The following is a 16,196-nucleotide window of genomic DNA, read 5'->3' as shown; positions in this document are numbered from 1 at the left end:
AAACATTATTGTAAAATAAGCCTAAGTGGAGTGTTCCTTAAGCAAACCATTTTGCAACTTCAGTATTGTCATACTATAGTATATACTGTATATTAATATTACAAGTTGATACAATCATTGGCATCAGGTTACCACCAAAATACTCATTTAAATTAAATTAAGTTTGACAATGATAAAAACCTTTGCTGATCATGAGTGATGAAGCTGGAACTGTTAAACATGATGCAGGTCCTCAAAAGCATGCGAGAAATCGCCACCGCAATCCAAGCGAACATCTTAATTACAAATGGCACAGAAACAAACAAGTCAAAGCACAAAACCTGCAAAACCTATATTGATTGAATGGCATGGTGTACTTCAAATCATTTTTTTTTCTACCAAGTGCTTATATTTAAAAAAAATGTATCACTATCTCCAACATACTTATGTATACTTCGCACACTTGCTGCAGAATATTACTATACACTATACTCTACTACTACTATATACTGCACACTTACTTAAATACTGCATACTGACAAATTAAAATATTTACTTAGAACATTTTAAGTCATCATAATTTCCTTTGAACATACTTCAATACTGACATAACCATTTGGTTCAGGTTCACTTTATTTATACCAATAGGTACTGTATTTTTAACCTTTTTAATTGTGTTTTAATCAAATGAACCTGATTATAATTGTACATGTGTAATCTATTTTACATGTATGTACATACATTATTTAAAATTTACAAAATACAAGTTGATCATAAATGCTTCTCAGTACATTTGGCAGTACACTTGAAGCAAGAAGTTATAAAATGATGTACACAGATTAATAGTCTTAATGCACTTAGTCTGAAAAGCACTTAAACCAATTATTAACTTAAATTGGCTGTTTGCTTAAGTACTGTTTTTAAAAGTATGCTAAAGTGTATTTTTTCACACAGAAAAAGTGTATTGCTATCATAGTCAGTACAGACATAGATTTAGCTTAGTCTTTAGTCTTTAATGTTAGATTAGATATGAAAAAAAACAAAACAGAAATCATCACAGATGTTTTAATGCTTTGAATGGTTGTGAGGTTTGAGTGTTTTACCTGCTTTTGGTGGCTTGTTAAAACAAACAAATTCAAATGAAGTATGAACTAAAATACACAAGAAACCAATCAAATGTGCTTTATTTAATGGTTAAAATTTAATGGATTTTCATAGTATTTATAGTGTAATTTTAAGGTGACGTAGTTACAGTATTACTACTGCTGAGCAATATTGATTAATTACATGTACTTAATGTATTGTTGGGTTAGAATGTGAGTTTAATGTAGGGTTAGTTACATGTAATTATGCATAATTCATGTAATAACTATAGTAAGTGCATGGAACGTGTACCTAAGTCACAGTACACTAAAGTGTTACCATTTATTTTCAGCAAAGCAGTTTAGTACATGAATCCAATGCTTAGCAAGATAAACTTATTTCCCCAGATTCACAGACAAGACTTAAACCTTATCTCAGACACAAAGGGCTCTACGCAAAACGCAGGGCGCAAACGCTTTAAGGGCGTGTCAGAATGCATTTTTGCTAACTTAAGGACGAGAATATCCGCTTTGCGCCATGGCGCATGGTCTAAAAGGGTTGAGTTTATTTTCTTAATGAGTTATAGGTGTGTTTTGAGAATAAACCAATCAGAGTCTCATCTCCCATTACCTTTAAGAGCCAGCTGCGTCGTGCCATAAGCGCATTGCTATTAACATGACGTAAAGTAAGTTCACTTTTGCTCTCGTGGATAGGGAAACCTTACCACACAGACATCAATTAGCCTATAAATAATTAATTTTGTTTTTTAAGCGCAAAGATTTGTTTCAAAACTATTTCTAAATTCAGTTCTAATTTCCACCAAACGAATAAATGATAAATAATAACAAAGTGTGCTCAAAATAGTGAGTTATTTCCAAATACACCTGCTATGCCCCATATGGTCTAAAACCTGACAGGTGGACAAATCTAAGCTTGTTTTTAATAAAATAAATATAAATATGGATATAATAAATGATACTGCTAATAATAATAACATTATACAAAAGCAAATTAAATGAACTGAAAAAACCTCCCGAGATGAAGAAAGTATGAAGGCAGTGGTTTTTAAATTCATGTAGGCTAGAAATTAATATGTTTTGTAATATTTTAATCATTTATATTTATATCCTATATATATCCTTATTATATATATATCTTTAAGATATAACATATTTTTCATATGTAAAGATATTTGCGTATTGCTCTACATCTTGTGTGTAGTGTGTAAGCCAGGCGCACTTTGCGCCAGACAATAGACCGACTTTGTTCTGGTCTAAAGAACAGACTATTTACAGTTTCTCAATATAGCAACGCGCCAAAACACGTCTGCTTTTTTAGACCAGAACGCCTATGGGCGCACATTTGAGCGCAAATGCATTTGCTATTTAAACAGTGTGGCGCAACACCTCAAAATGACCCTTGCACCAAGCTTAAAGTAGCAAAAGACCATTGCCCCGCTTTGCGCCACATTGCGCCGGGTGTATGATAGGGCCCCATATGTCTTTCACAGCTGATTTATCTTATAATATAACAGTAACTATGTTCCAATTCACCTATTTTTAATGCACATTTTGCAAATTAATTTTTTCCTGTGACGATTTTGTTCTCTTTGACTCATTAGATGGAAATGTTACCTTGATCATCAATGTTTCATGCAGTATTCCAGTTTTGCACATAAATCTATTTTGCATCCTTGGATGACAACATAGCTAGACTCTTTGTTTTAACTCAAGTACACCAGTAATGATTTTTAAGGCACATTTTAAGGCACAAATTACTTAAAGGGCACCTATTTTATCCCTTTTTCAAGATTTAAGATACATATTTTTTGTCTGTAAAGTTTCAGCTTAAAAGACCCATCAGATTATTTGTTATACCTTTTTAGAAAATTGAAATTTACTGCTCTACAAACACTGTAGCTGTTTTTGTTGTCTGTGCCTTTAATGCTAATTCTCCCTGCCCAGTGTTCCCATGTGTCCATCTCTGTCAGATAAACAGCACAATTACAAACATGAAGGAAGCAGATCTTACATAAAGTTTGTGAGAAATACTATAGTAAGAACTTTTCCAATGATTATTTGATGTATTTGTTGTGGAGTAAATTCAAGCCTTTCTGCAATGATGGCACTCCTACGTCAGGTTGCGGTGGGCCTAAATATGGGAGGGATTTGGATCTTATGTTAACGTCAGGAAATTAAAAAAAGAGACTTATTGTGTTTAAATTTCTCCAATATGACTTTGGACACACTATACCTACAAACAGTTGTGTCCAAACAGCTTACAAAAGATTATATTTATTATATTTAAATGGCCTAATCTTAACTTATTCAAAGTCCTGTCTGTGAAAGCAGGCCTTAGTGAATTATTAAAATATTAGTTGCACATCATTTAGAGCACAAAATGCCAAAAGGTAGCACTCTTGATCATACCAGGTGCTGTGTGAGCACAGACTCTATTGGGTATTCTCCTTTTGCCGTCTCTCCGCTCAGCATGATGCAGTCGGCACCGTCGAGCACAGCATTGGCCACATCACTGCTCTCGGCACGGGTAGGACGAGGCTTCTTTATCATGCTCTCCAGCATCTGCCAGTCAAAAAAAACAATGAATTCATGCTGGCTGAACTGAGCCGGCTCACTCGCTCCTGCACCATATCTGTCCTAACCTGTGTGGCACAGATGATTGGTTTGCCAATCCTATTGCAACGGCTAATCATCATCTTCTGAGCTAGGAACACCTTTTCAGTAGGGATTTCAATACCCAGATCTCCACGGGCGACCATGATACCATCACTGGCCTCAAGGATCTCATCAAACCTGCACAAATAAAAGAAAGAAATATAAAATGTCTGCAAATCTGGCATTAAAAACCACTTTTTAGAATCCAGACAATTCTGGCTTTGTTTAATAAATATTTTTTCTAATATTTTCTAATATTATTATAATTTCAAATAAAATATTAATTTATACATGTCATGTCAAGGCTTAAGTTTGCATTTATTTATTAATTATAGGAAATTATATTTTATATAATACATTTACAAATGTACATCATGTTAAATTAAATTTCAGCTATAAAATATGTATTATTTCTTTACTATCACTTAATATTCATAATTTATATTTTATTTAATATGCAGTGCATACAGCATAAATGAGTGCATCCCCTTTTGAAAAAAAAAAACAAAACGTTTTTTTTTTTTTTTGTTAAAATATCACATAAAACCTTTAGGAATAGAAACATATTAGATTTAGATTCAAATGAGAGGCTGCAAAAAAACTACAAAATTACATTTTTTTATCTTATGAATTTTTCATGCTTATTTTTTTCCCTCTTTTTTTTATTTTATTTATTATTTTCCAACCCAGCCTCATTCTGAAAATGTACCGCTACATACATTTCTGAAGAGCACCAAATACATCCCATAAGCTAAGTTTTTGCAGTTTTTGTTTTCACAAATCCACCAGAGGCTGCTGTGTATGCTTTTTCAGATCTCAAATTTCTCTCGCAAGTGACATTCGAGCCTGCTGTTCTCGTGTAAATCCACCAGAGACCGCTGTTGACTAACTGACTGACTGATTGACTGACCCACCCTCCTCCTTCCCTAAACCCAACCAATCGTATTTTCAAAAGCACTGATTGACCCGCCCACCCACTTCCCTAAACCCAACCGACAGTTTTAAAAAGAAATCCAGAAAAAGAAAAATCCTCGACTTTTCACGTTTTCAGATTTTGCCACATTCTAACCCTGTTATTTACTTGTTTATTTTATTTATTTAATTATTTTTTTCTTACCTGCTTTCTGGAACCGTTGTTCACTAGACTCAAAACCCATCATCACAGTCATCTCCTCTCTGCATCTCTAGTCTGCCAACGTATATGGCGAGCTAACTAGACAAACTGGTCACTGCGGAAATGTCATCCATATAGAGGTAAGCGTTCAGCTGGTAAGCGCAAAAAGGAATGGGATCATACCACCCCGGAGCATTCATTTTAAGGCGAAATGCAACCACACATACTCATGGCTACTTAAATAACAATCTACAGAAATGTATATAGGGCTGCGTTTTCAGAATGAGCCTATGTTGCATATTTCCCTATATTTCGCAAAGTACGTCCCAAGAGCTACATTTTTTTAGCAGTTTATGTTTCGTTGATCTGCCAGAGGCCGTTGTGTACACTCTTTGAGATCTCAAATTTCTCTCACGAGTGCCGTTCACGCCTGCTCTTCTTACGTAAATCCACCAGAGGCAGCTGTCAACTGACTGACTGAATGACTGACCAACCAATTGATCTCCCAACCCACCAACTTCCCTAAACCCAACCCAATCGAGTTTTGAAAAGCAATCCAGCGGTCAGCTGGATCTGGTCTCCAGCAGTAAGAGGTCAGCTGGTAAGCACGAAAAGGAGCGACATCATATCGCTCTGTATTGATAAATTAAAAGACTAAATGCAGCCATACGTTACTCTGGCTACATAATTCGTGATCTCCAGAAGTGTACAACCCAGGCTCATTCTGAAAACGTAGTCCAGCGGACATTTCTGGAGACCGCGAAATACGTCCCGGGAGGTATGTATGGCTGCATTTAATTTTTTTAAGTGAATGCTACAGGGCGGTGTGACGCCGTTCCCTTTCGCGCTTGCCGGCTGACCGCTTACCTCCGTGTGGAGGGCTTTCCCGCTGCAGTCAGTTTGTCCGGTCAGCTCATCCTGTGCGTCGGCGGACTTTAGATGCAGAGAGGAGGAGTTGACGTAGGCGTCCGGGTTCGAGTCCAGGTAAGAGCGGTTCCAGAAAAATAAAGCGAATGAGTTCATAACAGGGTGAGAACGCGGTGAAATCCGAAAATGTGGTAACAAAAAAAAAAAAAAAACACAGACGAGGGCTTTTCTTTTTCTAGACGGCTTTTCTAAATTGCTGCTCGGGTTTAGGGATGTGAGCGGGCGGGCGGGTCAATCGGTAAAACTGGTTGGGTTCAGGGAAGGAGGAGGGTGGGTCAGCTGATTGGCCGGTCGCGTGGTCAATCATTCGGTCAGTCAGACAGCGGCCTCTGGTGGGTTGACGCGAGAACAGCGCGGGTGCGAACGGCACTCGCGAGAGACGTTCGAGATACAAAAAAGCACGCACAGCGGCCTCTCGCAGATTCGCGAAAATAAAAACTGCACAAATACGTACCTCCCGGGATATATTTCGAGGTCTCCAGAAACGTCCGCTGGACTACGTTTTCAGAATGAGCCTGGGTTGGAAATGTATATAGAGCTACGTTTTCAGAATGAGCCTATGCTGCAACATGTATATACTTATAAATACACACATATGTAGCATTTTATACATTTATAAGTAAAAATTATGCATACTATTTAATCAATACTATAAATAAATATTCAATAGTATGTATAATACTGTAATACTGATACAAGAATCTTTTTTTATTTCTTCACTCACTTGCGCACACCCTCATGGTTCTCCAGCTTACTGATGATCCTGATATCCTTCCCTTTCTCTCCGAGCACCTTCCTGACAGCGTGCACATCAGCAGCTTTGCGGATAAAGGAGGCAAAAACCATGTCCACGCCCTGTTCCACACCAAACTGAAGGTCCTTGATGTCCTTCTCAGACACTGCGGGCAGGTCAACATTGGCTCCAGGCAGGTTCACACCTTTCTTGCTGCCCAACATGCCTCCGTTCTCAATCTCACAGTTCAGGAAGTCAGATCCTGGAACAATTGGAAACATTAAGACAATTGGTTTTTGTCAGTCCTTGCATTTTGAAATAATTTTATATATATATATATATATATATATATATATATATATATATATATATATATATATATATATATATATATATATATATATATATATATATGTATATACTGTATATTATCTACTCTTTTCTTGTGCCCCTTTGTGACACTTTTCTTGAATTATGCGAGTAACTCAATTACAAAAATGATATGACCAACATAAACAACTGTGTGCAATGAGGAGATATTATACTCAAAGTTTATCCATTGAGTGTTAAAAGCCAACTTATTATTCATTCATTCATTTTCTTTTCGGCTTAGTCCCTTTATGAATCTGGGGTTGCCATACCAGAATAAACTGCTAACTTATCCAGCATATGTTTTACGCAGCAGATGCCCTTCCAGCTGCAACCAAACACTGGGAAACACCCATACACTCTTGCATTCAAACATACACACTACAGCCAACTTAGCTTAGCCAATTCACCTAGTGCATGTCTTTGGACTGTGAGGCAAACCAAAGCACCTGTAGAAAACCAACGCGAACGCGGGGAGACCATGCAAACTCCACACAGAAATGCCAACTGACAAAGCCGGGCTTGAACCATTGACCTTCTTGCTTAACCTTCTTGCCCACAAGTCAACTTATTAGAATGAACAAATTATTTTAAGCAAACCACAAATAACCCCAAAACTCTAAACAAGTGTTTCTGCAGCAATATTATAGAAATATCTTGAATATTACTGCACTGTAGAGAAAATAGTGAGAAAATCTGGATATCAAAATAATTTTTAATCACTGATATGCTTGTGATATTAAGCAAAAAATGCCAATTGATTTGATGTCAAATGACTACCTTGGTGTCGAAATGACATCAAATTGACATCTAACATTGGCCTTATAAAACATGTCAAATAGTGATTACAGGACTGTCCCACAATCAACTGTAAATTTGTGATTTGTAATCAAAGCTTACAGGTAAATAAAACTTTTCATGTATTATTATACATTTCTGTCATTACTTTAGTGTTCAACAGTCATCGATGTGCAGATGTCAAATGGACGTCAACGTTTTGACATCAATTCTATTTGCAGTTTTAATCCGTTTTTTGGTGTGTTTTTTGCAACCCAGGCTCATTATGGATATGTACCCAGGTCTACATTTCTAGGGACAGCGAAAAACCACCAGAGGCCGCTGTGTATGATTTTTGATGATCTCTTCTCGCATAAATACACCAGAGGGGGCAATATACACTTCAGCAGACCAGCCCAGCTTGCTGTTAACTGACTGACTGACTCACTGATCCACCCACCCCAATCCCTAAACCCAACCAATAGTGTTTTCAAAAGCAATCTAAAAAAAAAAAAAAGCAGTCGCGGTCGCATGATTTCACCACATTTTTAGCCTGTGGTTTTTATCCATTTTTTTTTTTTGCTTTTGTTTTGCCTGGTTTCTGGAGCCTTTCTTAGCCGGACTTGAACGCCATCATCGTAATCAATTTCGCTCAGTGTCTAAAGCTGTCCGGTGTATGAGGCGAGCTACTGGGCAAGCTGGTAACACAGGAAATGCCATCTATATAAGCGGTCAGCTGGTACTGCTAAAAGAAACATAAGCCGTCTGCGGCATCATAGCGCCCCATATCGTTCATTATAAAGACGAAATACAGCCATACGTACTTCTGGCTACATACTTCACGCTCTCCAAAAATGTAGACAGGAGTATGTATCCACAAAGAACTTGTGTTTGTTTTTTGATGTCATTTTGATGTTGGTGTATGCATAGTTTTCACTATGTATACGTATTATTATTTAGTGCTACCTTATCATTTAATGTCATTTGTTGCCCAAAACGGAAACCATAATTTAAAAAGCAGCGATACAACTTTGAATAAGATTGTTCATTTAAAGCGATAGTTCATTTTAAACGTCTGTTGTCATTTACCCCTCACTTGTCACAAAACTGTTTGAGTTTCTTTCTTTTGGTGAACACAAAGAAAGATAATGTTAGAGACTGGTTACCATTAACTTATAACTAAAGGTTTTATTTTTCCTACTGACTACTGGTTTCTTCAAATATCTTATTTTGCATTCAATAGAAAAATAAGGCTTCGAACTTGATTTAGTGAGTAAATGTTTTTGTGTGTGTGTGTGTGTGTGTGTGTGTGAACTATCCCTTTAACTTGAAGTCATCTTTAACTCATAACTCACCGATTTCCTTAACCTTGAGTGAAATCAGACCATCGTCCACGTAAATATGGCTGCCCTGCTGCACCACCTTTGTGATGTTCTTGTAGTCCAACCACAGGGTATTTTCATCACAGTTGTCCATGAACTTGTCATCCAAAGTCAGTTTGATTATGTTACCTTTGACAAGCTTGACCTCCTCAGTGCCACTCTGAAAGAAATCCGAATTCGGAAGTCAAATTAATTTGAAATCACACTTTTAAATGCTGTAAAAGAAACATCAGAAAACCAGTTGAAAAACGTACGCCCTTAATAAGCCCAGTTCTGATCTCAGGGCCCTTGGTATCCAGGGCAATGGCAACAGGTCGGTAATCAATGGTACCAGCTCCAAAACTCTCAATAGCTTCACGGACACTCTTGATGGTTTCAGCATGGTACTGCATAAAACAAAATACAATTACAAGCACATAAAAAATAAATGCAAATAGATAAACATAGATAAGACTCTAGACCAGTGTTTCTCAACCACTTTCCTGGAGGGCCACCAACACTGCATGTTTTGGATGTCTCCTTTGTCTGTTACACGCATAACAGGTATTTCAGGCTCTGCTAATGAGCTAATGATCTAAATCAGGTGTGTTTGGTTAAGAAGACAGAGGCTGTTTCTCAATTTTAAGAACGCAGAGAACGGACTTGCGTTCTTGTGGAGACCGGTCTTGCCAGGTGTTCTCGGAAGAACGAACTCGGGAGACCACGAGAATAGAGAACGCGTCCTGTGAGAAATGAGATGCTGCGTTCTTCCTGATGGTGACCTTGACATGTTTTTGATGGAAAATTATTTAAACATTACAGAATTCGTACAACGGTTTATTGTTTTTTCCCTTTTCACAATATATGCTATTCATAAAAACATTATAAATAGACGTTGCACAATATAAATAAATGTTAGATTTTAATACGATTTTCAGCTAATAAACACTCTTAATGTGTTTATTCCTTTATTAAGATGTTCATGGTAATGTTTATATTCAACGTTTCATTTAGGGAAAATCCTGAGGTAAATAAGTTAAATCTCTGAACTTTAATATTAAATCTAAATAAAATGCTGCGCATCCCACCTCCAGTCGCAATGAATTCTGGGACTTCTAGAGCGAGATCGGTGCTTAAGTCTGCATCGGTGCGTGCTCAATTTCAAGAACACATCCGGGAAGATTAATGCGTCCCCCGTTTCTTGCCGTCTTGAGTATTGAACTTTGGCAGCTGATGAGCAAGATCGCTCAAGTCAAGAACGCATATTAAGAAACAGCCATAGAATATGTGCAAAGCTGGTGGTCCTTCAGGAATGTGGTTGAGAAACACCGTTCTTGACTATAGATTTAAGACTCCAAACTTACATTAAAGTTGGCTTTTATACTTAATTGTATCTGCACTAGCTGTGTATACTTTTATATTATTCTTCTTGTTGTTTTATGGCACTTGTTTTTATTGTACGTTGTCCGTGAGTTGCCAGAAAGGCACCTTTAAACAATATTTATTATTATTATTATTATTATTATAAATATAGATATATAGAAAGACAGACAGACAGACAGACGAACGAATGAACAAACAAACAAAAAATAAATAAATAAATAAAAAATACTAATAAAATTAAGTGTGAAATATTTTAAATGAATTAACTTTAATTTAGTATAGATGACAGGTAAATTAAAATGTTAAACAGAAAAAAAAAGAATAATGAATAAATGTAAATTCTGACAAGAGTAAAAATATAATAAAAAAAAAATATATATATACATATATATACATATATATATATATATATATATATATATATATATATATATATATATATATATATATATATATATATATATATATATATATATATATATAATACAAAGATCTCAAGCCAAAAGTCTCAATTCAAAGCCTTTATTATTTTCCACAATTAGTCTGAGTTATACGGGTATATGTGACCATGTTTTAATCAGAAGCACACATGATATGTACAGTATACATATGTATATGACTTTTAAATAAAAACTTTAAATTGTTTTAACAATTCGACACTGATGGCAAAAGTTTTAGGGGAAAGTGAGTAAGTAAACCAACTTACAGTATGTTACCAGTAGTGGTTTACATTTGATTTAGTATAAAGTCGTGGTCAAACTGCACTTATTCGCCCCATAGACTTTCATTCATAAGCAAGCGAATGTAACCGGAATGCAAGCTCTTGCGACAAGTTTCGAAGTTAGCTGTGTTGCAAAGTTCAAGCTTGGTAAACTCTGATCTGCAAAGATCAAAACATGACCTCTCTGTACATATATTTAAAATATGAACCATTCGCTCTCTTTTTTAAATGTCTAATCATCTTGTTACCGCTGCTCCATTTCACATTGTCGTACGACAGAATTTTGCATGCAAAAACTCGAGTGTCGCCGTGGCATAACTTTGTTGTACTAATGAAGTGAACTGGAATTTGCTTCAGGTGTACCTAAGACAACTCTTTTTACTTATTGTCATCCTTGCAGCGAAATTCTGCACCATCTGCCAGTGATAAACACACGATTTACAAATATAATTAATAAAGAGCACTACAATAATTAAAGCAAAAAATATATATAAGAATGGACAACTTTCTCCAGGTCATTGACTGACAAAGTTGTCTTCAATTTGGATATTTATCTTTGGTTATTGACAGCGTTGGGAAAAGTTACTTAAGAAAGTAATGCATTACAATATTGAGTTACTCCCCAAAAAGTAACTACTTGTTTACGTTTATTTTGAGCTACTTTTGCTTTACTATTTCTGACCTGACTGAGGCTTGATCTCTTTCAGAACTTGTTTTTAATAGAGGAGTTCTGCAATTAACAACACACTGTATAACTTACACCTTCATTTACCTTTAAAAACACATTAAAAATATTTTAGGATAATGTTATCTGAGAACTTCCTGACCCCAGAGCAATACATGCTGTATATACAGATTGTAGAAAGTTTGAAGCAATGAATTTGAAACGTTTGTATTATTTTGTACTATTTTAGTTTTAAGTAAAATCGCTGTCCATTGAGACAATCCCCTTCTCCTTTTCTTCGATGCATTCAAAATAATAAACACATTCTCTCATTGACTGCGTGATTATATGACTACTTTCATTTTAATTCAGCAATTTATTTTTTAAAAAGCTGATTAATTAATCTAAAAAGTAACTTGCGTTACAAATTTATAAAAAGTAACTCAAGTATTATTACTTTTTTTTTAAAGTAATGCATCACTTTATTGTTACTTAGCAAAGTAATACTATTATTTAACTCACATTACTTGTAATGCAATATCTTCGACACTGATTATTGGTTCATAATTGAAAAAATCTTTGTCTTTATCGTTCATGACTCAAAAATGACTCCCAGATTCATGATTACCTTATTTCCAGATGGACTGTTAAAGATTGCAATAAACATCTCCCAATATTCTTAATAAATCAAATTCAGCTGGTCAGATGATGTCTTTAAAACTCCAAAACTGTGCCTTTTTTCATGTGTCTAATGATCTTTAGGCATAGCATATGAAGCTGCTGATCAATCCTAAAACTTCTTAGCTGCCCTGAGAAATAGCTTTCTAACAGACCTTTCTGTTGCCTTATACACTGTTACACACCAAATCCTCCAGGTCTCCCTCTCTGATTTGGCCATCACACAGTACTTTGGCTTTAATCCAATCTTAAAGGCAGATCTTTCAATGTTTCATTGAGAAGCTAAAAGAGGCACATCAAATAATCACTGAGGTGCCTCGGGGTTTAGTACTCAGTGCTTTTCTATTCTCCAGTCCTTAACATGACAACAAGGAAACAGTATTTTGATGGCTTCAATCCAAACTCATGGTCAGATCTCTCAAGGTTTCGACTAATCGCTGGCATGCCCCAGGGTTCAGTGTTCGCTTCTCATCTTTTCTCTTTTTACATAAGTTTACTGGGCATGACGGTGCATGGCTTCTCCCACCACTGCTATGCAGATGAAATGCTGCTTTTCATTTTAACACTGTCTCAGCTCATATCTCTGCCTGCCTTTCAGATCACAGAGACAACATGAACTTGAGGGTAGTTTTTGATGACCAACAAAGCTTTCAACAACTTTATTTGTGTGATTTCAACAGTGGACTACAGAAGCTCCTTGTGAACAAAGGGAATAATAATGACGCATTTATAATATGCATGATTGACTCGTGCAATGCCAAGACACATCACTCACAACCTACAAAGCCTCCATAGATATATACATTAGATGTCGCCTGGCCTATTGTTGTCTATTGGACGGAATGCGTCAATAGCGCCGCCATCTTGCTACAGGGTAGCGCTCCTTTGAAATGAATGCGGGACCAGGGTACAGTGGAGGACTGTGGCCATCCAAAGCCAGAGATATACACATATACACATATATCTATGATCGGGAGTTTTCCTGAATGTTAGTATGTAAATTTTTTTTTTATAATTTTACATCACTTTTCTACATTGATGGATCAGTGACCGCACAGGCATTCCTGACAAAAAGCTTGTGTTTGTGTGTACAGAAATGTACTATTCACCCTCCCTGTTAAATTTAATCTAATCCGTGTCCTGAAACACACCTCCTCTCCTGCTTTCACTTCTCATACTGACGGAGGGAGCGATTCGTTTGTGAATGAATCCCCACCGAACGACTCTTTCACTAACGTTATCCGACAAAAATACAAGTTTCTGGCAGCGCAGTATCTCGCTGTCATATTTCTTTTGCATTGTTTGCTGATTTTATTCAACAAAACTAGCATAAGCCGAGTGTTTAGTGCGAGTTGAAGCTGCTTTGCCGTATGGTGAATGCAGTAAGTGACTGTTATCATTAAAAACGTTACCTGATTAGCTCAAAAGTTCAGAACATACAAAAACAGAAAAAAACTTAATATTACCTATGAAATGTTCTGCCTTTGTGCTTTGTTTTCTTTGTTAGCTCGTTACTACACCTGTAGACAGCACTAAAGTCCCGCATCTTCACGTAATAACACTTGTCTTGACTAGTGCTGTTGAATGACATTTGTCCTGGGAGCACTGTACCAATGTGGCGGCGCTATTGACACATGCTCAGGGTCCCTATGCGATATCTAGTGTATATATCTATACAAAGCCTCTAATGAACTGAAAACTGTACTTTCAAAATAGAAACTAATAAGGCTTGCTCTTGTAAACATAGCAGTAACGCACACAAAAGTAGTAGCCATTCCAGTTTCTGGTTAGCAGTCGCAGAGCATAATGTGCCTGTTACCCACTAAACCAACAAACTGGACTTCAGGGATTAAATATGCTCACCATCTCACTTCACTTGCTCCCAATTTAAGCTAGAATCAATCAAGACTACCACTAGAACTGCACCTTTGTGTTTCGATTCATGACTACAAATGCATACTCAGTTCACTGAATAAGCTACGCCGTGATTTGTTTTCTTTTCTTCTCTGGTAGAATAAGCTGCTAGCCTCCATCACATTTTTAGAGGCTTCTAAATACGTATTGTACCTCTTCTGCAAGTATGTAAGCCCAAAGTATACTGCATGTATGTGTACAGCAGGGGTGTCCTAACTCGGTCCTGGAGGGCCGGTGTCCTGCTGAGTTTAGCTCCAACTTTAGCTCCTGCCTGGAAGTAGTATGTCTAGTAAGACCTTAATTAGCTGATTCAGGTATGTTTGATTATGGTTGGAGCTAAACTTTCCAGGACACTGGCCCTCCAGGACTGAGTGTGGACACCCCTGGTGTACAGTAGTATTTGTCACAAATATTACATTTGTATGTATCCCAATTGTTTTAAACCATGAATAAAGTAGGCACATCTCATGCGCACATATTAGTAAATATTAGTGGTGTCACGATTTCGATTTTAAATCGAAATCGATCGAAATTTATGCTCAATTTTGATTATCGAATCAAAAAATAGAATCGTCAATGCTGCCACGGCCCCATGTCACGTCAGCTTGGCTTGCCAAGCGGGAAAAAAACAAGCTTGTTGAAGTGCTTGTTAACTGCAGAAGCAGGAGACCCGTCGACAGAACTTAAATCCTCTCCTCTTTCAATGAAGTCGCCGGTGTGTAAGCATTTTGGATTTCCAGTGAGTTATGTTGACAACGTTCGTGTTGTCGACAAAAAACACAGTTTCGCAAGCTCTGCTATGTGCGTATTACGTACGGTTGGTCCGATAGACAACACCGGCATTGCAATCCTCCGCCCACCTCCGTTGCAAATCTGCTTGCGAAAAGTACACACTCAGGCCCTGTTTACACTGTCTTTGTTTTTAAATGGCATTTTAGAACGACAACGATTTGACATTCCCAGTGGCGTGTAGCATTTCTGAGCAGCCCTCCTTCCTCTCTACCTCTGAAAATGCACATCACGTGACCACACAGACGCACTCACAGCCATGCGCTCGAGACAGCAGGTCCAAGCAGTCAGAGGATTGCTTCAATCTTTCACTCACTTGTACTTAGTCATTTTAGTAACACCTCAGATACTGTTGGCTGGTTCCTGTTGGTTGTGCGTCTTTTTTACCGACGCCATTATAACGACACAGATCACTGCCTATTCACGAGTCCCGCAGAAAAAGTGATTGACAGGTGGTAATTATGTGTGTATCTTGCCTTTATTCATTTACTGTATGATTTGTTTATGGGTAAAACAAAGACCATGCAGGTCAGGTAGTTTAAACGGTAGGCTACAAATAATTAATTCGTCATTAATTAATTAATTATTCATAATCGAAAATCGAATCGAATCATGCCTTTAGAATCAAAAATGTAATCGAATCGAGGATTTGGAGGATCGTGACACCCTTAGTAAATATGTTGTTTGCACGTAGATTACACATAAAATACATATTATTTACGCATTGTTTACATGTGAAAACTTGACATATAATTGTCCACAGAGTAAATGCACAGTACAGTTACGAACTTACTGCCACATTATATCGTCACGATAACATGATATCGTTGCCTTTGGGGATTTCCTGAAGATAAAATACTAACAAATATTGCAAATGAATTAACTACAGCAATCGCGATCATCGATCTCATATAAAGTAAGAGCTCATGATGACATATGAAGTGTTCAGGTGTTGTAGTGTGGTCCCATTTCTTAGGAGTAAATTTGAAATCCCTTCCCCTTCTCACTTTGTTTCAAGGTAAAGGGGAA

The 16,196-nt window shown here is 36.8% G+C and overlaps 2 protein-coding genes across 3 annotated transcripts in view; one reads left to right on the top strand and one right to left on the bottom strand.

Moving 5' to 3' along the window:
- Window positions 1-16,196, top strand: part of parp6b (poly (ADP-ribose) polymerase family, member 6b) — a 549,184-nt gene that overhangs the window by 453,720 nt on the left and 79,268 nt on the right. The window lies entirely within an intron of this gene.
- pkmb (pyruvate kinase M1/2b) overlaps window positions 1-16,196 on the bottom strand; it is a 38,041-nt gene that overhangs the window by 8,281 nt on the left and 13,564 nt on the right. For both annotated transcript variants that reach the window (XM_087310673.1, NM_001003488.1), the window contains 5 exon segments: window positions 9,294-9,425; window positions 9,013-9,199; window positions 6,503-6,773; window positions 3,725-3,875; window positions 3,492-3,644 (listed from right to left, as the gene is read on the bottom strand). In XM_087310673.1, coding sequence (XP_087166799.1) covers window positions 3,492-3,644; window positions 3,725-3,875; window positions 6,503-6,773; window positions 9,013-9,199; window positions 9,294-9,425 — 894 coding nt within the window.

This window comes from Danio rerio, chromosome 25 (genome assembly GCF_052040795.2).
Source record: "Danio rerio strain M-AB ecotype USA chromosome 25, GRCz13ab, whole genome shotgun sequence".
Lineage (NCBI taxonomy): Eukaryota > Metazoa > Chordata > Actinopteri > Cypriniformes > Danionidae > Danio > Danio rerio.
The sequence above is the reverse complement of the archived record's forward strand: the minus strand, read 5'-3'. Positions and strand labels throughout refer to the sequence as shown.